This window comes from Grus americana, chromosome 3, assembly GCF_028858705.1.
Source record: "Grus americana isolate bGruAme1 chromosome 3, bGruAme1.mat, whole genome shotgun sequence".
NCBI classification, from domain to species: Eukaryota; Metazoa; Chordata; class Aves; order Gruiformes; family Gruidae; genus Grus; species Grus americana.
This window is the reverse complement of record NC_072854.1, coordinates 1,895,345-1,918,967: the sequence shown is the minus strand read 5'-3', so window position 1 is coordinate 1,918,967 and position 23,623 is coordinate 1,895,345. Positions and strand designations below refer to the sequence as shown.

General features: G+C 48.5%; 2 protein-coding genes across 8 annotated transcripts in view; one reads left to right on the top strand and one right to left on the bottom strand.

Annotated features, from left to right (window-relative positions):
• Positions 1 to 14,436: 14,436 nt before the first annotated feature.
• LOC129203972 (translation initiation factor IF-2-like) lies at positions 14,437 to 23,004 on the bottom strand. The gene is made up of 4 exons (XM_054819073.1): positions 22,983 to 23,004; positions 20,082 to 21,028; positions 19,268 to 19,425; positions 14,437 to 17,556 (listed from the first exon to the last, which is right to left on the bottom strand). The coding sequence occupies exons 1-3, from the start codon at positions 23,002 to 23,004 to the stop codon at positions 19,279 to 19,281; spliced, it is 1,116 nt and encodes a 371-aa protein (XP_054675048.1). The 3' UTR covers positions 14,437 to 17,556; positions 19,268 to 19,278.
• The window catches only part of NCOA1 (nuclear receptor coactivator 1), a 185,237-nt gene continuing 182,186 nt past the window's right edge, over positions 20,573 to 23,623 (top strand). For 5 of the 7 annotated variants that reach the window (XM_054821098.1, XM_054821099.1, XM_054821094.1 and 2 more), the window contains exon 1: positions 20,574 to 20,848. The gene's annotated coding sequence lies outside the window, so the exon portion shown is untranslated. Of the gene's footprint in view, positions 20,849 to 21,215; positions 21,606 to 23,623 lie in introns of those variants that run through there. The other 2 variants (XM_054821103.1, XM_054821095.1) reach the window with 2 other exon arrangements.

Here is a 23,623-nt window from a genome sequence, read left to right as displayed (position 1 = left end):
GTGTTTGGGAGCCATCATAAAATTAATACGGTGGCATTAAGTGGCGTATTTGGGTATTTTTCTCTTTTTTTTTGGAACCCAAAGTGCAGAAATTGAATACGCAGCGTAGTTAAACCGAGTTGGAGCTGGCAGAAAAAGGACTTAAAGTGAAAAAGAATGGTTGGAGATGGAAGAGGGTGCGTACGAGAGCCAAACAACAGCTCCGAAGGCAGATTTGACAAGAGAAGAGCAAATGAATGCACGAAACTCGAGCCTCCTAGCGAGCGCAATAGCCCGAAACAATGCAGAATTGTTAAAACAAAAAGAAAAAAAACCCCAACAAATAAGTTCAGAGCAGTCGGGTTTCTTGCCAAAAGCATTTTCACATGATTGAATATAACAAAATAAAGTGTTGGCAGAGCTCTGCCTGAAGATGATGGGACGGAGAAGAAGAAATGACAGCGAGGGGGGTACGGCGATGGGGTTGGGGGAGCAAAATTCCTTCGTGTTTTTCCCCGAGCGATGCCCGGTGAAGCACCCAGGGTCCGCAGGATGCTGGCAGCGCTCTTCAAAGCGACCGGGGACTGCGGTATTGATCTCAAGTGGAAAATATGCAGTGATGTATAGTATAACCAGCCATTGGCTAGCCGGCAGGATGAAGGGAATCTTTCTTACAAAAGAAAATTGAGCGTAACAGCGGATCGTAGCGACCGTGCCCGCCTGTTGATATTGCACGCGAGCTCCGCTCAATCCGATCCCAGCTCGCAGGAGGGGAATGAGGGAAGCAGAGCTACCGCTGCAACAAGCTGATTTCGGAGAGGGACGAGGCGCGTACAGCTCAATTAGGAACATCTGTCCCCCACCGCCTGCGTTGACGCCCAGGATCCCAACCCATCTCCAAATCCTCCTGGAGGACATTGGAAGTCCAAAGATTTTCACCGTTTCACTGTTACATCCCTATTTCAGGCCTTTTTCCAACCAAAAAACTGGGAGGAGATTTTGGGCTTAGCAACGGGAACCACAAAGGGATGCTGCGTCCCCAGAACTTAGTGCAGAATTTTTGGGGCAAAGTGGGAAAATGCAGGATTGCCACTGGCAGATGCCGGTTACCCACCGATACACAAACCAACCACGGCTTCCTGCAGGTGTGTGTTGGGGAAAGCTCCTCATTTTCTGTGGTGGCTTCTGGAGGTGAAATGCTGGAGCGTGAGCAGAGGGGGAAGGAGGAGAAGCAGCATCTCTGAGAGCATCCACTTATTTTGAATGAACAAAAAAAAAGGATTAGTTTGCTTTAGAAATACTGCTGGGTAGCCATGGGGTCCTGGCTTAAATCAAGGGCAAGTTATGCATTTTGGTTTTGGAGGTGGACAGAGATGAAACTGTAGGACTTGAAAATTCAGTGTATTTTAATTTCCGCAACATGCCTGATGCCTCTTGGGACCCTTGAACGCACCACGTAGACACTAAAGGGTAGAGTTGAGTGTGTTCAAGTGGAATGGGAGATGAATAGCAGAGAAAATAGAAGCTGGATGAGTTTTGCTGGATGGGACATTGTAGATACCACTGGTCAGCCCTTGGCTGACAAAGCACAGGTTGACTTGGTTGGGTGCAGACACTCATAGTTTAGACCCTGGAGTTGAATCCCCCCATTTATTTCATCTGCTCAGGAGATAGTGCAGATGTCAATGTCTGGGGTGGTTGCTCCTGATGGATGCTGGTGGGACATCCAGGGCAAAAGTCCCACTGTGGGGTAAGTTCAGCCTTTCTCAGCCCCTGAACAGCAGCTATTTAACAGGATGAGCTGAAAAATAGCATCCTCCAGGCCAAGGAAATCAGAGTTGCGTAATAGTCTGCTTATCCCAGCGTCACCCTGCGCGCTGTCTAGAATGGGATAAGAAGCCAACAGGAAATGTAATTAAAGCAAGAAGAGAGGATTTAGATCAAAATTGCCAATTTGGCTCCAATTCTGAACTTCCCCAACTGGAGAAATTCAGATCTGCAAGTCTGATCTGGACCACTTGTCAGGACAGCTTCCCCAAAGAGCGAGGCTCCCCGTCTCTCTTTCTCAGGTACAACCTTAGCCAAAATAAAATGAGAGGTTATTGAAAGCATCTCCTGGAGGAGCAGCGCTGCCCTTCAAGCACGTGAATTTCTCCAGACCCTTGGACAAGGTGGTATTTTTAATTTTGCTCAGAGTGATGTCTTGGGTTGCTTCCAAGTCCCGGTCAATCAAAAGTATCTCGGGGCTGCGTGGGGTTGAGCATCTTCTCTAGCAAAAGAGAAAAGCTTCTCGAGCAACTCCAGAAATGCCAAGGGAGGGCACGTGGCAGAAAAGTCGGAGCAGGAGGCGCGATGCAGCCGGCAAAGTTTAGGACTGACAGAATGACATTACAGAGAAAATTGAGTTCCAGAATGAAGAAAAAAAAAAAATACTGCAAAAACTTTACTAAAGATGATAATTGCTTTTATGAGAGCTGCCAAGGATCTGTTGGCAAGGGACTGAAAATGAGGCAGAATAAAAGAGGAAAGGGAACAGAGCAGTGAAGAAATTAATAGTGGGAGTGGTGCCTTTTCACATTTAATTCTCCTTTTAAATTTACTGTTAGAAGGGGCTGTATTTTGGGGGAATTCATTGATAGTGACACTTCACAATTTGCCCTTCAAAGCGAGGTTCAAAACCACTCGCCCTTGCCACATCCTTAGGAGAAAGGTAAATAAAATTATCCCCCTTTCAACACGAGGTGGTGAGAGCGAAGCCTCGGTCAGATCCGCAGGCTGAGGAAATCGGGGATCTTCAGGGATTCGCACCAGTTTCCATCATCCGACAATTTGCCCAGGAAAGCTTCGCCGCCGCTCCCAAGGCTCGATGATAGGCGTGATGAAGTGCCAGGAGATGAACTGAGGAAATCTGAACTCCTGCTTCATGCCGAACTCGCACCGATTTCAGTGGAAAATGGGCTCCTGCGCACACACCAGCCGCAGGCTCCTGAGGAGCCCAGTCCAGCATCTTCTGTGAACTGGTCCCAGTCCTTCAGAGGGGAGTAGGAAACGCTGGAGCCAGGAGCAAACCCCACCGCGTGGACGTGACCTGTGGGAAGGCGGTAGATTTGATTTCCCCCGTGCCACCACCCATCGCAGCAAAGGTGCAGAACGTGCTGGAGGTGATGTGGCACGTGGTGCAAATGGAGGGGAGGTCGGTGGTTGTGCAGGGGTCAGGAAAATGATGTACGGGGTGATCGGTCCTTGAAACTCCGAAACAGGGGCTCCCGGCGTGTACAGGATGGCCTGAGCAGTGTCGTGGGCATGGCAGGAATCCGGCGGGCTCGGGGTGTCCCCAAGCTCCTGGGTGGCTTTGGTGTCTCGGGTCTGGTTCATGCTGGAAGGTGTTTGGCCCCAAGGTCCAAAACGCCCGGCTGCCACCACCGCCGCTCCCCACACAGGCACCCCAGCACCCACCTTCGCTGGGCAGCTGTGCATTAATGGGATTTTAACAGCAAGAGCTACAATATTATGCCCAAAAATGAGAAAACTCATCTACTGACGCGGTTCCATCTACGTCAGCCTTCCTGAGTTCACTGGCACCTTGTTTTTTAGGTAAAGCAAGTATTCCAGCAAGTCTCTGCGACAGGGAATTTTCTTGGGATAAAGTGTTTTCCCTCACACGTTCATATTTTTAATTGCATAAACATAAAAATAAGCACGTTTTTTATTGCCCTGAACATACTGGCACCCCCTAAAATACCAGCCAAGCTCTGGCAACGGGTTCGTTATCGGCACAAAGATTCATTCATAGCCATGGGATTTCCTTTTTAGAATAAAATTTCAGGATTTTCTTGTCATTCTCCCATAGGTCACATAACTCGGAATACCACACGCCTGACGTCTTCCGTGATGACAACGGCTGCGTCTTTCATCTGTTGTTTAACGACGTCTGAGTCTGCTTATCTCATTATTATATCCAGCACGATGGTATCTAAGGAGGCTAAAAGAAAGAACTACTCCATCCGAAGGGAAAATCTAAAATCGGAAGTTGTATAGATGGTTTCTAATCTGCAGGATGATCCTTTTCCATTCCACTAATGATTTTAAATAGATGAGTTTTCTGGCCCAGGCATTAGCTATTAATGAAACAGCCCCATTCATCTGCAAACACAGCGATGCTGCGTTCAGCGTAGGGTTACTGGAGGATGGTGCCAGCGGATGGTACCATTATCTTACATTTTGCTAATCCATGCCTAGATCCTAAAATAAATTAGGGCATTTCTCAAGTTGCTTTCTCTTCCTTAGGGCTCCAAGGGGCAGTTTGAGAGCTGGGGCTAACTCGTACAGAGTTACGCTGACCCTGCCGGCCTCCTTTTAATCATGATATCAATTTTTTAAGCATGGTATCAATTTTTTAACCATGATATACATACTTTTTAGTAGGCCCTGAAGCGAAAGGACAAGGGGTGATGGTTTTAAACTAAAAGAAGGGAGATTCAGACTAGATATAAGGAAGAAATTGCGTATGATGAGGGTGGTACGGCAGCCTTCTTTTTTTATATTAGCCCAGCATCTCTACTTTTGAGCTTCGCACCAGTTTTTTCTCCACGAAGGCAAAGCCCCAGTTTGCCTTTCCGGGGGACATGGCACACCACGGGGTGCGAGTAGGGTGCTTCCTCGGGGGACTTCTCCTCCTCCTCCCCTCCGCGGGTCGCTGCATCCCCTCTGTCCTTCTCAGCATCCCTCCTCTCGCAGCAGGGCAGCTGCCAAAGAGGGTGTGCAAATGCATGTCTGCTCACTCGCTTCCTGGGGTTTTTACAATATATCTATTTATGGGTAATCCAGGAAGATTTTTCCTGCTTCGCCTTCTCTGTAGTTACCTGCAGAGCATCATCTTACTTGCGCAGCATCACCTCCCCTCTATATCAGTCCTGCAGAGAAGACCAGACGGAAATAGTTGCATTTTGCCCCTCCTGCTTACGTTAATTTTGATGAGGCTGGCTATGAAATAAAGGTTTATCCTCTACCAGGCGGTGCCGCAGGTCGCTGCTCCCCTCTGCTGGGTGCAGCCCCAGGAGCCTTGATCCTGGCCCCTGCCCGCGGCACGGTGCCCGACACCGTCTCCATGTGGGGCTGGGGTTCTCCTGCTCCTTCTCAGCTTGCACCTATGATTTATTACAGCCGGTCTTTCATCTACAGAAATCAGTGAGATTCATGGTTGAGTGGGTAACCTATCTGCTGCAAAGTCCAGCTCTCCCCACGGAGCTGCAGAAACCAGAGCTTCATTTTGCACCTAAAGAATTGCATTTATCATTACAGCTGCCAAGAAAAAGTAAGAAAAATAAGTAGGAAAGAAAGACCTTTTTTACAGTGAGCACAATCAATCACTGGAACAACCTCCCCAGGGATGTGGTGGAGTCCCCATCTCTGGAGGTTTTCGAGACACGATGGGACAGGGTGCTGGATAATCCCATCTAAGGTCCCTTTCCCTGGACCAGGTGATCTTTTGGGGAAATCATGCCTGACCAATCTGATAGCCTTCTATGATGGCACGACCGGCTGAGTGGATGAAGGGAGAGCAGTGGATGTTGTCTACCTTGACTTCAGCAAGGCTTTTGACAGTGTCTCCCATAACATCCTCATTAGCAAGCTTAGGAAGTGTTGGATGAGTGGACAGTGAGGTGGGTCGAGAACTGGCTGAATGGCAGAGCCCAGAGGGTTGTGACCAGTGGCACAGAGTCTATTGGAGGTATCTTGTGGTGTGCCCCAAGGGTCAGTGCTTCTTCCAGTCTTATTCAACATCTTCATCGCTGACCTGGACAGGGGACAGAGCGTGCCCTCAGCACGTTTGCTGGCGATCCCAAACTGGGAGGAGAGGCTGACAGAGCAGGAGGCTGCGCTGCCGTTCAGCGAGACCTGGACAGGCTGGAGAGTTGGGCGGAGAGGAACCCAATGGAATTCAACAAGGGCAAGTGTAGGGTCCTGCACCCAGGGAGGAATAACCCCAGCACCAGGACAGGGTGGGGGTGACCTGCTGGGAAGCAGCGCTGCGGAGAAGGGCCTGGACGTCCTGGTGGACACCAAGCTCTCCATGACCAGCGGTGTGCCCTCGTGGCCAAGGCGGCCAACGGTGTCCTGGGGTGCATGGAGAAGAGCGTGGCCAGCAGGTCGAGGGAGGTTCTCCTCCCCCTCTGCTCTGCTCTGCCCTGCCCTGCTGAGGCCACATCTGGAGTTCTGTGTCCAGTGCTGGGCTCCCCAGTTCCAGACAGACTGGGAACTACTGGGGAGAGTCCAGCGGAGGGCTGCGAGGATGAGGAGGGGCCTGGAGCATCTCTGGTATGAGGAAAGGCTGAGAGAGCTGGGGCTGGTTAGCCTGGAGAAGAGAAGGCTGAGAGGGGATCTGATCCACACTTATCAATAGCTAAAGGGTGGGGGTCAAGAGGACGGGGCCAGACTCTTCTCAGTGGTGCCCAGTGACAGGACAAGGGGCAACGGGCACCAACTGGAACACGGGAAGTTCCATCTGAACATGAGGAGAAACTTCTTCACTGTGAGGGTGACCGAACCCTGGGACAGGCTGCCCAGAGAGGTTGTGGAGTCTCCTTCTCTGGAGAGATTCAAAACCCACTTGGACATGATCCTGTGCAACCTGCTCTGGGTGATCCTGCTCTAGCAGGGGGCTGGACTAGATGATCTCAGAGGTCCCTTCCAACCCCGACCAGTCTGGGATTCTGGGATTCTGTCCCTTCCAGCCTGAGCTGTTCTATATTCTATGGATCTATGATCTCCTAGGCATGAATTTGTCTAAGCCGTGTCCTTGCCTCTTGTAACTCAGTCTCTAGCAAAGCTCCGGCCAAGTATTCACAAACTGCACTTTGAATCATCCCCATTTAATTGTGCAGCCCGACAGCTCTAAAACCAACGACTTAAGTCAGTACTATTAGCTAATTTGGCAGATAAGACAGTATTAACTTCAGGAAAGGAGGGAAGATTAAGGAATTTTAGCACAAACAGGAAAGCTCAGTGAAACTAGCAGAAAGCAAAGAGCTGTGTTGGAAGGAACACCCGAAGCACCGTGTGTCTGCAGGGAAACAAAGCGGATTTGGGCATGAAAAGCTGAAAGTAGCTTTTATACACTAAGCCGCCTGTTGCCAAGATTTCGATATCTCTTTTCACTTATCATCCATTGACTTGGACCTCAGGGATAATATTTTAACTCCCGAACCTGTTCCCAGTGATTTTGATGTTTGACAAAGGTCCTACTGGCTTTGGTGGGAGAGAATCAGACCTTCCACAAGAAAACACCGTTATTTTATGTTTTGTAAGGCACTGTGTCACCATATACCCATTAAACAAAGAGAAGCAACACAAAGGATCACCAAGAGAGGGAAAAATGAATGTCCTCTTCCTCTGACCTCCAGTTCTGTCTTAAGTTACCTGCATTTTTGGAAATACCGTTACGATCAGGTGGCAAAGACATCGGTGCAGTTTGCCTGTGTATGCTTACAGAGGAGGTTCGAGGCAAGCCAGGCTCTCTGCCTCCCTTGTTGGCTTGTTTCCACTCAGAATTCAGCAACTGGAGAACTATTATTGGATATTTCATACATAGCAGATGGCTCTGCATTTGCTGAATCCTAAATGAAAATCACTAAGCCAGCAAGAAAATAATATTCCATTTTTCACTGTCCTTGGACTTGCTGTGGTCTCTCTGGGAAGAAAGCAGAGCTTCCCCAGGGAGGCCAGCCGCACAATTCGAGAAGCGCTGCGACGATGAGAACAAAAGGGATGGAAGAAATAATAAGTATTTCTCTGACGTGAAATGTTAGATTAATTTGTCATCTGCATGGGCAGAGAGCGAGCTGCATTGCTGTAGCAGCGGTAGTTCTCTGATGTAGAAGATCAAGTACAAAGATGAGAAATCAAACCTCTGAGGGAACAGGGAGGTAGAGTTAAATAAAACCCAAGAAACCAATAAAAAAGAACGTGAGACATGCTGGGGAGAAATCCTGACACAGAGAAAAGTTTCTTCCCTGAGCTAAGGAGCAACATTTTGACGCCAGGATCTTAAAGCGCTATGCAAATACAAATTGAACAAATTACAAATTTGTAATCTGGTGCTTTGGTAAGTACTGTTGTCCTCAGTTCTGTCAGTGAAGAGACAGACACGGGCAAGTTCAGCGACCTTCTCAGACTTCCAAGTCACATCTGCAGTGTGGCTGTATCCACAATTCCCATCCCCAGCTCCCAGCCCTGTCCTTCGAACCCAATCCCTGCCCGACTTCTGTGCGCTGATTCCTCAGCTCTTTGCAGCAAGAAAATAGCACGAGGCTCCTCCCAGAACAATCTCTGCCTTCCTTTGCTGAGCAAAACATGAAGAACCTCTTCCTCTCCCTCCCAGCACACACGCACGCGTGTATGGGTATGGCTAGATCCTGAAGACCCAAGCCCTGTGCTCTTAATGTAGGTAATATCCTCGCTAGCATCAGAATTTCCCCAAATATTCCGAACCGTGTTTATCAAGATGGTTTCAACGGTTGCACAAAACTTTGGGGCAAAGAAACATTCGATATATGAACATTTCTAGCTATACAATGCTGGGTTTATAATCTACATTTTAACTGCTATTTCATAGCCTAGGGCTTTGAGGTCCCTTCCACCCCAAACCATTCTAGAATTCTATGATTCTATGATTCTCAGCAAGGAAAACCCTGCAAAAATGTCCTATACAGATAAGGTTATGCTTTCTAAGAAGCCAATCAAAAACTGTAATACCAGCATCCATGGCCCCTTGGCAGATCTTCCCAGCTGTGAGGTTAACCCAGCCAGCTTTTCAGAAGGAGAAAGAGGACGATGTGCCACTTCCAAGAGCATCTCACCTCCTCCCATTCTGCTGTTGGTAGTGCTGTCTGATTTGTTTGGAAGGGCAGAGCCAAAACCACTAATAAAACTTGCATTCAAACAATTGAATAAAGAAGTGGAAAGTCTCCATGAAAATAAAGAATCGCTTTATGGTCCCTTTGGGCTTTCCTTCTTCTTCTCTTCCTATTCTCCACTATTTTGTTGTTGCAATTTTCCTCGTTTAATGTGTTTTCTTCAGACTGGTTTTCATCCCTCTGCTGCTTTAAAATGTTCTCCATGAGATAAAGTTCTTCTCCGATTGACCTTAATTCTTCTGATTTCTCACCATTACTTCTCTCCACTCTCTTTCTCTCCTGTCCTCCTTCATGTGTCTACCAACACAGTATCCAAATGCTTCCCAATCATTTCCGGATCTGTCCTTACAACACCCCCCCTTACGGAAGAGTAATTCTGTGGCCACCAGTTTGCGGACTGAGGTGTGTGACTTCAAGGAATTAAGGCAGAGATTTCTGTCCTCTGGTGTTAAAATACCTGGTGATGGGGTGGAAATAAGAGACTCTGAACCCACGAGAAGAGCTGACACGGTTCATAGAACCACAGAATCCCAGACTGGTTTGGGTGGGAAGGGACCTCAAAGCCCATCCAGTTCCACCCCCCTGCCATGGGCAGGGACACCCTCCACTAGCCCAGCTTGCCCAAAGCCCCATCCAACCTGGCCTTGAACACTGCCAGGGAGCCAGGGGCAGCCACAGCTTCTCTGGGCAACCTGTGCCAGGGCCTCAGCACCCTCACAGGGAAGGATTTCTGCCTCACATCCCATCTCCATCTCCCCTCCTGCAGCTTCAGGCCATGCCCCTTGGCCTGTCACTCCCTGCCCTTGGCACCAGCCCCTCTCCAGCTTTCCTGGAGCCCCTGCAGGGACTGGAAGGGGCTCTAAGGTCTCCCCGCAGCCTTCTCTTCTCCAGGCTGAACCAGCCCAACTCTCTCAGCCTGAGGTCTCCAGAGCAGAGGTGCTCCAGCCCTCGCCTCATCTCCGTGGCCTCCTCTGGCCTGGCTCCAACAGCTCCATGTCCTTCTTGTGCTGGGGACCCCCGAGCTGGACGCAGCACTGCAGGGGGGTCTCAGCAGAGCAGAGCAGAGGGGCAGAATCCCCTCCCTCGACCTGCTGCTCACGCTGCTGGACACGCAGCCCAGGACACGGGTGGCTTTCTGGGCTGCCAGCGCACATTGCTGGGTGATGCTGAGCTTCTCGTCCCCCAACAGCCCAAGTCCTTCTGCTCAGGGCTGCTCTCCATCCATTCCCTGCCCAGCCTGGAGTTGTGCTTGGGATTGCCCTGACCCACGTGCAGGACCTTGCCCTTGGCCTTGTTGAACTTCATGTGGTTCACATGGTCACACCTCTCCAGCCTGTCCAGGTCCCAAGGGAGCAGCTTGCCCAGGGGCTCTTGGCATTGAAGGTGGATGGGACAACTTGCGAAGGAAGCCTGGATGCCGCAGCGAGTGCTAAAATGAGATGGGGTGGACCTGAGCAGATGCATCTACCCGAAATCACACAGTTTCTGCTTTTAAAGGAAGACACGAACTCCAGTTTCTCTTCTCCCTACTGCTTCTCCTTATTTCTACTTTTCATCCAATCTGACTTTATTTCTCCATCTTCCTCTCTGCAGCAGGCATTCCTCTTCAGTATGGACATCCCATGGTTTCTTTCTGCACCACTAAGGTCTCTTCTTTCCTCTTTCTGAACTGTCATCTCCTTCTCTTTCCCTTTCTCTTCGTCTCCCAACGGCTCTCCTGCACGCTTGCATCACAGCACAGCACTGGCTCTCCCGAAGTCAGAGACCTGGAGTCCTGCATCAAAAAACTGATAGGAGACTAGAAACAAAAAGTAGAAATAAATGGTTGGTTATCGTCTTGACCAGAAGGCTAACGTTACTGCTACTTAGGGTTCTGCAGCATGTCTAGTTTTTAATGCGTTTATTAAAAGCCTGATTGGGAGAGGAGCAGTAAAGATAGGATTTGCAGGCGAGGCTCGGTTTGGCAGCGTCTAGAGAAAACACGGGCATTTTTCAAAGGAATCGATGCAAATCAAGTCAGCAGCACCACGGTGGCAGGTAACGTTGGTGAGAACTGCAATGGAACACGCACTGGGAGAAAAACTACACTTCAACAACATCTTTCACGAAAAGGACAAGCGCATAATTGTAGACATTGCTCAGTGAGCAATTTGGTAGAAGAGAAGCAAATTCTTCGGTTACACAGAAGATGGTACGTAGAGGAATCGTATACAGCATCTTTGTGGACATTCACTGCTGCGTGTCTCTAGTCCTGGCTCGAACAGGGTATTGCAGAACTGGAGGGGATTCAGAGCTGCTCACGGCAAGGAGCACAATCCTTCTGACAATATTAAATGGGGTGTGAGGGCAAACCAATGCTATTTCATTAGGAGACGAGGAGAACAAAAGCTGCCATTTAGGTGCAAACAGGACAATTTCAGGATGCTAAGCTAACTGCAGTGCAGCTACGGCTTTGGGTGACCAGCTCTTAAACTACCTTCATAAAAAGATTTCTTCCTGACTGTCAGTTTTCTAATGCTTTACACAGAATCCCAGGCTGGTAGAGGTTGGAAGGGACCTCTGGAGATCACCTAGTCCAACCCCCTGCTAGAGCAGGATCACCCAGAGCAGGTCGCACAGGATCACGTCCAGGTGAGTTTTGAATCTCTCCAGAGAAGGAGACTCCACAACCTCTCTGGGCAGCCTGTCCCAGGGCTCGGTCACCCTCACAGTGAAGAAGTTTCTCCTCATGTTCAGATGGAACTTCCCGTGTTCCAGTTTGTGCCCGTTGCCCCTTGTCCTGTCACTGGGCACCACTGAGAAGAGTCTGGCCCCGTCCTCTTGACCCCCACCCTTTAGCTATTGATAAGTGTGGATCAGATCCCCTCTCAGCCTTCTCTTCTCCAGGCTAACCAGCCCCAGCTCTCTCAGCCTCTCCTCACACCAGAGATGCTCCAGGCCCCTCACCATCCTCGCAGCCCTCCGCTGGACTCTCCCCAGTAGTTCCCAGTCTGTCTGGAACTGGGGAGCCCAGACCTGGACACAGAACTCCAGATGTGGCCTCAGCAGGGCAGAGCAGAGGGGGAGGAACTTCAGCTCCTCACTGTATTTGGTACAACTCGGCAGTAAGTTTACTCAAAGGATCCCATAGTAGACAGTCTTGCCTGTACCAGAGGGCGAACACTGCACGTGTTTCACCTCTTTATCTGCAGTACGGACATTATGCACACGTTTCACTCCAGGGGGGTCAGCTATTTGATGTGAGCCCTACCAAAGGGGATGCGGAGAAACGGCATAAACAGGTCCCATCTCCTGTGCCGTGTATCCAAGAAGCACTAACTGCCCGTTGGTGCCGCGCACAAGTAGTTACTCCCTCAGTAGGAGCACAAGATCTTTCAGACTGTATTTCGTAGGACCTATTTAATTCCATTTTCACAGCGTATTTTTAAATCTGTCAGTACACCGTTACCAAACTATTGAGCTTTAATATTGACTAATCATTGGGACTGGTAAATCATTTCGGGGAATGCGAGTGGAGTTTGCCCACACAGTTTTGAGGTTTTTTGTACGCATAATATCTTAGCTCACATGTCTCTTAATAATGTGGTTCCATTTCATTTCCAGGACTGGAACTCGTATTGACCTGGATACCGGTTTTTACTTACTATGCCTTTATGGTGATAGGTATTATTGTGGAGAGAGGCCTTTGCTGAGGGAGCCTGCTATGCCGTCAGTAATCTCAACAGCAAACAGTTGCATTTGGGTACAAGCTGTAGTAATGCTAACAAGATTCTCCAGTTTTAATCCTTTCCATTGTACAAAATTTGCACATTTCTATTGCTTTTGTCCATGTTTTATGATCCCAATGTGACATTATTAAAGTTTCATTTGATTCCTAAATTTGACATTTGTTGTCATTTAATGTGATGCGTTGTACCTCCTAATTTAGGCAGTTCTTCGTTAGAGTTTCTATACCGAAGGAGTTAAAAACTTCCATCTGATAGAAGAGTACCACTTAGGCCTCTCACGATGTTGTATACCATTACACCCAGCCCAGTCACGAGTCCATGCTGTGCATATTTCCTTTACTTAGGGGCCACATTTTTGTTGGACTTTTTGCTTTTGTAAAAACTCAAAATATTTTTTTGTGATGCAACAGTGGGACACCTTGCTGCCTCATTGCCGCTGAGGGGAAGCCTTGCATTGCTAAACCTATGGGTTTCTTTTACTCAGGAAGGATCCCTGATCTAACGATCTAAACAAAACTTATTCCTGGTTTTAGATATGGCTCTGTTCTGGGATTTTACATTCAGTTTAACCTTAGGGTGTGGTATTCTCATGTATCAGGTCACTTAGATGTCCAAGATTCACCATAATTCCTCTCATTTACACCAATTCTCAACCAGTCGGAATAAGGATAACCTCTTCAAGCCAGGTTATTCTAATTTTTAACTACCACGTGGTACCTTCCATGAACTCAGAAATTGCAACAACCTGAAGTGTTAACAATGTTAGTGAGCCATTGCAACAACTTGCTGTCATCTTCAAAGCATTGGAAGGGCTTAGGATTATCAATGAGGAGGCACCTGCACCAACAGAAACAGAGTTGCCCATGTTTTAGGGTGGAATTGCTTCAAATCGGATCTATTTTGCCTGCCCCTGCTCCGCTCCAGTTACTTTCTCACTTCTGACTTCAGCCGTAGCAGTTGACCGACAAGGAAAGTTATTAAATATACACAAATGGTGAAAGAAAAGCAACCAAAGCAGAGAAACCCAACATTTAATATTCAATGGCTCTCCGTTCTTCTTTTGTGCTACCTGTGGAGGACAAGATAGAGAAAATTTTGCTTCATGATCTATACATTTCAGGTTTTGACAAGGGTACCCATCTTCCCTTTGTCAATTTGAGATGACAAAGAACTCATCCCTTCATCCACAAATACTGCTTCCCATTTATCCTGCATTTTGTAGTCCTAAAGCACCACCTTTACCTCGTTCTTCTCTCCTTGACTGCTTCCCCTGGTTTCTTTTGCATTTGTAATCACTTCTGGGGCGTCTGTTATCCAGGTTAGAGCATCTGCCTCTGCAGGGGTCTCCGGTACAAGGACAGACCTAATTAACTGCAGAGGATTTCACAGAGGCCAGGAGCTTAGCAGACCCCAGGCAGGCTGAGGCATTTTTGAGGATAACAAAATACCCAGGATCTTCATCGCAAAGGCCAACAAAGTTTTTTGGAAAAAATGTTTTTTCTTCCGCTTTGTGCAGTACCGCTCTTAACGGTTAGGCAACAGGAAAGATTTTGCATTAAACCTCTATCGACGGGAACAGATGCAACAGAAACCTGGCGATCGCCATGGTGGTGTCAGCACTGGTGGTGGAAGGGACAGTGGTGGTACCCATGATGGTTCAACGATCCCCAATTAGTGGAGAAGTTGTTGTGGCAGCATCAACCCTCTTCTCTTCCTAATGCATCGAGGGGAGGGAGATGGAGGCGAGGCGCAGGAGAGGGAATCTGGTGTTGCACGCTGTTGGAAACAACGGAGTGAAGTAGACGGACTGACAGATCTGTCTAGCAGCGGTGGGTCTTGTGTGCCTCGCGGAACTACTCACGGGTTTAAAAGTAAACACTTAAGTGGCTATTGGCTGCACGAGGGCTTTAGTGCTCTTCAAACTAGTGAAGCAGATGATACTTCAAAGGCATTAAAAGTAGGTTAAGGAAAAGTATTTCACAGACTGAGTAGATATCTGAATAAAACTGACAGTCTCTAAGTGCAGATGAGTAAATAGAGGGGGTTCTCAGTGGGATCATCTCTGTAGGGTTGGAGAACAGCTCTGCGTTATTGCCTATTCAGCACTTGGGCTCTCCGGCCTGATTGCCAAAAAAGGACAAGTTATACCAACTCTGATGGGAGTTATCATTCCGCTTACCAACAGACTGAAACAATCAATTCTTTTTTACACAGGCAACCTAGAAGCCACGACTAAAAAATACCATCAGGAAAGAATGAGAAAATATTCTTTTCTTCTCTATGCAGTACTACCCAATTAACCAAGCACATTACAAGCAGGGTGGAATCGCAGATACAGGCAAACACGGACACTGACACGATATGATCTGATCCAGCGCAGCTGACCTGTGCAAGGGTTTGGTACCTTCACAGCGCGGAGAGGAGCTGTGTAACCCTTACCCATTAACCCTTAATCACCTAGAACGGACTCCTTCGCATCTAACGAGTCCATTTTAAAGGGCGCTCAAGCATACTGGAGTGCATTTAAAAATATATTTTATTTCTGCAATTAGTAATACTTGAGATGACTAAAACCGAAAAAGTGTATTTCCCCACCCCTCTTTTTTTAGCCTTTTGCTCAGATGAGATAAGGAAATGAGGTTACATGATTTCCCTTTAGAGTTTATAATCAGCCACACTATTTTAATAATCTACATTTAGTTCCACTTTCCGTTTCTTAAATGCTAGTACAATGCAGCAGTGTTTTGGTTGCAGGCTCCACAGGAAGACGTTTCAAAACCCAACAAACACGATCACCACAATTCTTTTAATTATTATTTTTCTTTTTAAATGTCATGAAATATTTCTACCAACATGAAGCTTTGTAAATCTTTTTAAAAGTAATTTAATTTCTCACCTTAAGCTGTCTAATGATGGGCATTAAAAATCAGCTTTTAAAAACACTTTGAATTAGCTCGAGCACCTTTTTCAACCAAAAGAGATCAGCAGAGCCACATGATCTGCTCTAGGAATCCATCGGCACCAAGTACCATGCCTGGCAGTACCTTTTTGCAAAGCCTGGTATTCCTTGTGGTAGTAAATATAAGGCTTTGGTATCACTGACTGGAAAACAACAGGGTTCTGTGTAAGCATAAGTGTCATCCAAAATGAGCACACCTACATGTATCAGGTAGTATTTCTTACAATTAGCACGCTACAACCTCCTTTTTGCAACCAGCTGTGTCATTTACTCGCCCAGTGTCATGAGGAATGGAATATTTATCCTATGAAAGATAGGAATTAATAGTAACAATAATAACTAGTTAAGTACATAAATATAAACACATTATTAATCATTAACAGAAATCAGCCCATTAATAATGCTTCAAAGCTCTCTAGGAGAGGAACTGTAGGAAGATGCGTTTCCTCTGTATTTTAAATTTGGCCGCTTGTTCTCTATCTTTATTAGACAAAAAAGCAATTGTTTAGGAAAAAAAATCTGTTGCTATTTTGTATGGCTGTCCCTCTTTTGACACCATCTGTGGTCAGATTAAATGCTGAGATCTGAATCAACATCTCTGCCTTTAATCTCTTGTTGATACTTCTGTAGATTGAGAGGTAAAAAAATTATTCCAGGGGGCTGGCCAGTCGGACAAGCTCAAGTGATGCCAGTGCCATCTTAATGAATTTCTTAAATCAAATGTAAATATGACCCTGGAATGCAAAAGCATACGTTTTTGTTCTCTGAGGTCTAATAAAAACACAAAAGCGTTCTGTGTGGTTCAACATGGCACTAAAAGTGCTTTGCAACATACCCCCGGACCCTCTGCAGCTTCTCAAGCTGAAATTAAAGTATGCTGAGTTTCCTGCAGGACATTAAGTGTTTTCCTTCTAATTGTTTACAATTTGCTCTCTGCTGTGCCTGTGCTTGGAGCCGATACCATAAAAAGCCACTGACAAATCCGAAGCAGTTGCTGTGCAGCCAGGAAAACAGAAGAAACGTGCACAGGGGGCTTTTCTACTGACAGGCAATAACTCCGCGGTAAAAGACCCAGCAAAGTTACAAACCACATACTTTTGCCCTTGCATCCAGCGTAAAATAGGTCACGGTAGAGAGACGCTGTGGCTTTAAGTATTGCCCGGCCTGAGCCGGATTATCATTAGGTTACGTAACTGCTGATGAGCTGCTTTTCATTAAGGCTTCCCCGAGTGGTGCTGGGAGCAGGCGCTGCCTCCAACAACCATCCTGGGGAAGGATTTTCTCCCAGGCATGCTGCCGCTCTCCTCCGAGCCCCCGCGGTCTGCAGCTAGGCCAAGGTGCTTGCATGAACCAGCATGGGCTAAGTAGGTGTCTGAATGCGAAATAACTAATTAACCTTAATGGAGCGGTGCGTTAATTTCAGCTAAAGAGTGTTTGCAAAGTTGTAAAAGTAAGAGGTTTGGAAAAGGTGTTAAATCGGTGTGTTAAAAGCATCCTGCTCTTGGCTCAGAGCTGCCTTTTTTTTTTTTTTTTTTTAAGCGAAATGCATCCTCTGCTGCACATAAAACCAAACCCTTGTATCTTTTGGTGGTCTTGAACACAAAAAGACTGTCGTACAGGAAATGGTGGTGCAATGCTGCAACAACAACGCAGCACACCTGCGCCTGAGACCTTAGAAGGTGGAAAAAATTTAAAGCAAAGGTGATTTCAGACTCGGAAGCACCACGTAGTGTCCAGGTAGTACCTTCAGGTGCCAAAGTGCTTGTGTCTAGGGCTCTGTCTCATCTCTGGATGAGCTGGAGGACAGGGGATGTTCATCCTCAGGTCTCAATTCTTCCACGTGCTGGCTTTTAGCTGTCATAGGAGCTGAGAGTAATGTTTTACCCTCTGGGGAGACCCTCCTCCTCTGAGTCCTCTGGCTGCCTGCAGGTAGAGAGGCTCCGTGCAGGTAGACATGTGCTGCAATCCTGGTGACCTGCTAGTCCAGATGCCATCATCAAATGCCATTCTTGTACCCTTCTCCTACCATTTGCTCCTCCCTGTGCTCCCATACCTGGCATTCCTATTCACCCCCCCATTTAGACCAATCTTAACATTTCTATTACATTTTTACGAGATAAGTAAGTCAGTGGTAACAGAGGAGCTCAGCCTGAAACAGAGTCAAGCCTGTATTCAGCTCTGAAGAGCCATACCCATACTAAGTGGAGGTAATGCTATCATCAAAGAAATTATTTATTCCTTCTTACGATGCTGAATTTGGCCAAGAAGCTTTAAAGAACTCCATACTATTAATTTTGCCTTCTTAGATTAACAACTATACTGTGGCTACTTGTGGCTTACAAGAAACTCTTAAAATAGGCTGCTTCATAAACTGAAATAAAGTCTGAAAATGGCCTTTAGCCCAAGTAAGTTGTACAGAAAAAGGGCTAGAGGTGACAGTGTCACACAGAGGGTTTATGGCAGGGAATAGGACAATCAGGAGACCTGAACGCTGTTTTCGTTGGTGATTCCATCACTCATTACCTGACCCCCACTTAAACCTCTTAAACACTGCTTTGTAGATGTAAAATGAAGATAATCATATCATTTTGTTTTACAAAGCGCTCAGGCTAGAAAGATCTAACAACAGTAAATTATTTGTCATTTTAAGTCAGTTGGAAATTAAAACCGCTCTCAGATAAAGTCTCACCCACCGTGATATCACTTACCTGGTGGGAGAGGCTTTTGTTTTGGATTTAATTCTAGGAAGTTTTGAAATAATTTCCTTTTGCTGATGGATTTCATTTTCATTTCATGTGTATTTCAATGAGACATTTAATCTTTTTCATAATATGTTTTGAAGTCTCATTCATTTAAATTGTCAAAGCCTGACAGCTCTGTAATGTACTTAAACCCGGCATTGTTTATACCTGCATTCCATTTAAAAATTAACTTGCAGATTAAAGTAATAAAAATGGTTTTATACTTCTCAGTGCTAATATCACTGAAAACGTACAATGTCCCTACCGCCTGAGATTAGCTCATATATTACTTTCTTGTGAGGAATTCATAGAGGGGCAATATTCTGATATCAAGCTCTGTATTAGTCACGAAGGCTGAGCATTTTCTGCCTGAATAAAACCAAAGTGGGCATAGCCTGCAGAGGCAGTGGAGAGCTGGCAGCTCAGGAAGACTCGGGGACTTTTCCACAGCCTCCTTCCTTCCCTCACCGCTGTCATGAAGCGAACAGGACCAGAAGGAATCTATTAGCACTTCCACCTAGATGTGTTGCAACGAAGGGTCATGCAGCAGCATGCAGCGGTTGTTAATGTTGCCTCAGCCCCTACCAAGAATGCAATTAAAGGACAATCAGAAGCATTCCTTCGTTACCTTGTGGACAGCGTGAGTTTTGCAGCAGAGATCTGTTGTGGGGGCACAATCTCAGGTCGCTGCTCTCCTCTATCTTGTTTCTCCACTGCTTCCCCGCTCATTTCAATGCTTTCGTTCACAGCCATAGGCCTGAAACTCTTCTAAAAAATAGTTCACTAACTATTTGTCTAGGTAAAGATTGACAAAGCATATAGCATTTTACATACAAATGCACCTACAGTTAACCGGGTTGGAATGAATACAAAATAGGAAAAGTCGTATTGATCTCGAAATGACAGAAAACCTAAGCCTGAGACCGACATCCCCTGGCCCTTTACCTGCCGAAGGGTTAACTCAGCCTTGTCCTGCCCATCCCCTTCACAGGTGCTCCAGAGATAAGGAGGAGGCAGTTATGAAATCCAGCTTTCATGGGCTTTTTCTGGGAAGCAGAGAACCTCAGAGGTAACCGTGTGGACCCCGAGAAAGACGCAGGTTTCTGAGGAAGACAAAAATCCATATCAGATGACGATGTAGGTGACCACACTGGGTGGATTTGTGATGCTGTGTATTTGACTGGGCCTTTTAGGGCCAATTTGTTTTGTTGTAACGCAGGCATTCTCAATAATAAAGGGGAATAAAGGGCCCCCATGGAGGAAAAAGAGCCACCTGAAGCTCTGGTTTATTTTAGCTAACCCATCAAGTTGTTTTGCCTCATGACACATGAGGTGTTTGGGGATATCACAGTTCCACAGAGAGGATGAATAACATAACCGGATAAAGCCTGAATATGATAAAAAAGTTGACAGAGCAATTGTGACTGTTCCATGTGCAGCAGCTTTGCATGAAAATAGCCGAAAATGCTGGTGAGGAGACCAAACGGCAGGTTGAGGTCTGCGTGGGAGCATCTATCACCCCATACTGCTTACTGAACTTCATTTTGGTGTTCCTGGCTGATGCAAGGCACATTTCAGCCCTTTTTGATGCCTAGACAGAGAACAAGATGAAGGCCTTTAAGTCTTCCTTGAAGCCTCGTTGGGGAAGGCAATTGGGAAAGAAAACCTGACAGGTAATTTCCAGCACAAAGTGCCTTTGCTCAGTGACAGCAGCTCCTGCCGGGTGAGCAGACCCCAAGCCCGGAGGAGACCTCTTCACCTTGGGGGACAGGTCGGGAAGGTTGAGCCCAGCCTGACAGCCAGGGCAGCCCAGAGAGGCCGCACCGTGCCCCGGCCTGGGAAGTGCTGAGGCCACTGTAGGGACGTGGGCGATGGCGCCATAGGGGTCCCGGGCCAGCGAGGCGAGGCAAGCCATCCCCCCCCCCGGCTCGGTGCTGTCAGAGCCCCCAGACCGCGGCGGGCAGGCCCCGGCTGCCCCCTCTGCCACCAAGATGGCGCCCGCCTCCCCCTGCCCCTTCCCGGGGGGCGGCGGCGGAGGGGCCGCGGTTTCCCCAACGCCTCCACCCCGCGTTGCCGCCGCCCGGGCCGCGGCGCGGCGAGAGGCCGCGGGGAAGGGGGGTAGGGAAGATGGCGGCGGGTAGCGACTGAGGGAGGAGGAGGGATCCGGGCCGGGCCGCGGCGGCCTCCTCCGACACCGCCCCCCTCGTCCTCCGTGCCCAGCTCCGCCCCGTCCCGTCGGGAGGGAGAGCGGCGAGCGAGCCGGAGCCCCGCAGCCGCGCCGCGCCGCCCAGGCAAGGGGCCCCGGGTGCCCGGGAGCCCCGCAGCGGGAACCGGGGCCCCCAGCAGCGCCCGCCGCCTCCACCGCTCCGGTCACCGCGATCGCGGCGGGGGCTGCTGCGAGCCGGCAGCCCCCCGGGGCCGCCCCCGCCGCCTGGCCGGGGGAGTCGCTGTCGCGTTGCCCGTTGAGCTCCGCGGCCTCAGCCCCGGCGGGGGGGGAGGCGGCTGTCACCCAGGCAGCGGCGGCAGGTGAGTGGCGCCCGGCCGCGCCGCAGCTGGCGACGGGGCGGGAGGGAGGGAGGGGAGGGCGGGCAGGCGAAGGGGGGAGGCCGGCCGGGGCGCCCCGCTGCCCCGCCGCGCTGGGCGGGGGTGTGTCTGGCGAGGCCGGCACGCCGCCCCCGGCCCCCGCCGCCCGCCGCAGCCCCTGGCCTGCGGGGAGGCGCAGCTGTCACGGCGGGGGCGGGAGCGGCGGGGGGGACGGGGGACGGCCCGGCCCCCCGCCCCGGGCTGCCATGGCGGCGGGCGGAGCGCGGAGGGGCGCCACGGCCTTCCCCCCCTCCTCTCCTCTCCCTCCCCTCGCCCGCCCTCTTTCCCCCGCGGGGGGCTGAGGAGGGCCGCCCCGGGGGAACCTGCGCGGCGGAGCCCCTCCCGCCTCGGGCGGTTAAATCCCAGCCCTCTCTTTCCTACATATTCCCCCCACCCCTTATTATTATTAATTTAAAGTTGATTAAAAAAAGTGAAAAGCAGTTTTTCTCCTCGCACACACACGCACGCCCCCCATCCCTTCCCGGCTGGAAGATGGCTGAGGGGAGGCAGCGGGGCCGCGGCCGGGCCTGCGGGGGCCCGCGGAGCCCCCCGGGCAGGGAGGACGCTCGGTTTTGATGGCGGTTTAGGTGACAGCTCTTTGTCTGCGTGTGGCATCGTGTGTCCCCCCCGACCCGGTGTGTGTGTGTGTCCCAAAACCACCCCCCCGACCCCGGCGGGGCGGTTCTGGTTGTCAGCGGAGGTAAGTAAGTTCAGCGCTAAAGCAGGCGGTTGGTCGGTCAGGGAGAGCCGGGGGTGGCCGTGAGGTACCGGGTGGGTTTTTAAGGGCTACCGAAGCCGAGAACGGCTGGGTTGTCAGGCGGGGTGTGTGGGGAAGAGGGTTCCTCGGAGGGGTCCCTGGGTTTCTAGGCTTGGGGGGGCTCTGCAGGAGGCTGGTGGCCAAGCCGGTGTCCACCTCCCCACTCTTAGCAGAGCGCTTGCCCTAAATTTGCTTCGTTTCTGTCTTAGAGACACGGACCGGCAGCAGATTGCAAATAATCCCAAATACTTGACAGTGCATATGGAAGTGTGGTAGCCCCGGTTTGTGGAGCGGAGGGGCTCTAGCTGCTGGAATATGACATTTAGCAGGAGAAAAATCTGTTGCGGAAAAGCTGGTTCCTTCTGATGTAGGTTGCTAGACGCACTCAAGCCCTCCAGTTTCCTAGGTGCGTTTTGACCTTTTGGTGGCTGAGAACTGGGTCGTGCGTGTTGGGTGACGGTCTCCCGATTTAGGTTTGTTTTTTTTTTTTTTTTTCTTCACCCAAAAGAGCATGTTTGCAAAGGTGCAAAGGTGTCGGGTGCTGTCTTGGGGCTGCTGCTTGCTTCCACTGGAAGCTTAATCAGCGTACAGTAGATATCAAATTTTCAGTACCCAAATACGGCATAGAAAAAAAAAAAGAGTGACACAGCAAAGTATATTAAAACTGGAAATTTGGACTCGTGTGGGTGGTGCTTATATGTTCTTCACCCTGTCTCATGGCTTGCATTCTTCGTGTTTAGACTGCAAAAAAAAGCCCTGGTTTGTGTGGGCTAGCAGGATATATGTATACATATATATATGTGTGTGTGTGTAAAATTTGCATGTGTGTATATATATATAAAAGGAGTAATGTACCCGGTGAGTTCTAGTAGCAAGATAGTAAATTTATATGAACAAAAAAAGGATGTTTCATTTACTTTTCTAGAGATGTGCTGTCCCATTGTAGTTTAGAGGCTGTGATCTGCCTGCAGAATATTTCAGCAAATGTGTGTGTTCTGAACTCTTTATGCTGTGGCCATCAGCTTGCTTATACAAGAGAAAGTAAAAGATATATGTTACGTATGGAAGTATACATAGTGTGTGGTGCAGCTGTAGCTATATACCTAGGCCTCCTGCAGAGCAGCAGAGAGAGAAACATTGTAAACTAGGAAAAGCTGGATGCAAAGCCACCAATTTGCAGAGAAGCGTGGTAAGTGGTGTAGTATCCCCAGCTTTGCAGAGCTGTTTTGTGAAAATGATTAAAGTTCAAGTTGCCACTTAAGGGGACAAACAGCTCTTGATGGTAGATAATAAACAGTAGTAACTTTGGCAATACTGCACCTGGCTCCAAGCCGATGGGCATGATGAAATGTTAAATCTCAACTTATTTGCTCAAGATGGGTATCTGTTGTTTTAAACATATTGCCAAACAATATGGCAGCACAAATCCTTGCTTCCAAAACAAATAGGCTTCCTGAGAGACGAGCTGGGGGTTTAGCTCTTCAGAAGACAGGCCTTTGCTTCTTATTCACCACGGGCCAACTTTGATTTTTAGCGTGCGTGTTTTCCCCGAGCCTTGCCCTCTGATAATGCTACGAGACATGCTCACAACTGCATGACTAATTCATACAATTAGTCATACACTTCCACCGTAGATTTATTGGAGCAATACCACTGTCATTCTCACATTGTAAAAGTCTGCATTTGGGAACGTGTGCCCTCTGTTGACTTGGGTCTCTTGGCATGGTTGTTGGGTGGGCTGTTAGAAATATTTGAAGCCTTAAGGATTATTAGGCTTGCTTAATTATATAAGCATATTTTCAAGGAACAGATCTGCTGGAGATCAGCACCTTGTTGCTTGCTAATCCAAGGGGGGTAATTTGCATGAGACTTTGCAGGGATTGTCAGAAATGAAGGTGTGAGTGCTGCTACTAAAAATATCCCATCTCCTGCATAAAGAATAGTTTGCCAGTTGAAAAACA

What these genes read in the sequence shown, in the direction of transcription:
- LOC129203972 (XM_054819073.1), bottom strand. Translation starts at nt 23,004, where the DNA reads ATGCCCATCGGCTTGGAGCCAG. An exon ending in GCCCATCGGCTTGGAGCCAG is followed by an intron (nt 21,029 to 22,982) that starts GTGCAGTATTGC and finishes GCCTCCCCGCAG; the next exon opens with GCCAGGGGCTGCGGCGGGCG. An exon ending in TTCCCGACCTGTCCCCCAAG is followed by an intron (nt 19,426 to 20,081) that starts GTGAAGAGGTCT and finishes TGTCTTCCTCAG; the next exon opens with AAACCTGCGTCTTTCTCGGG.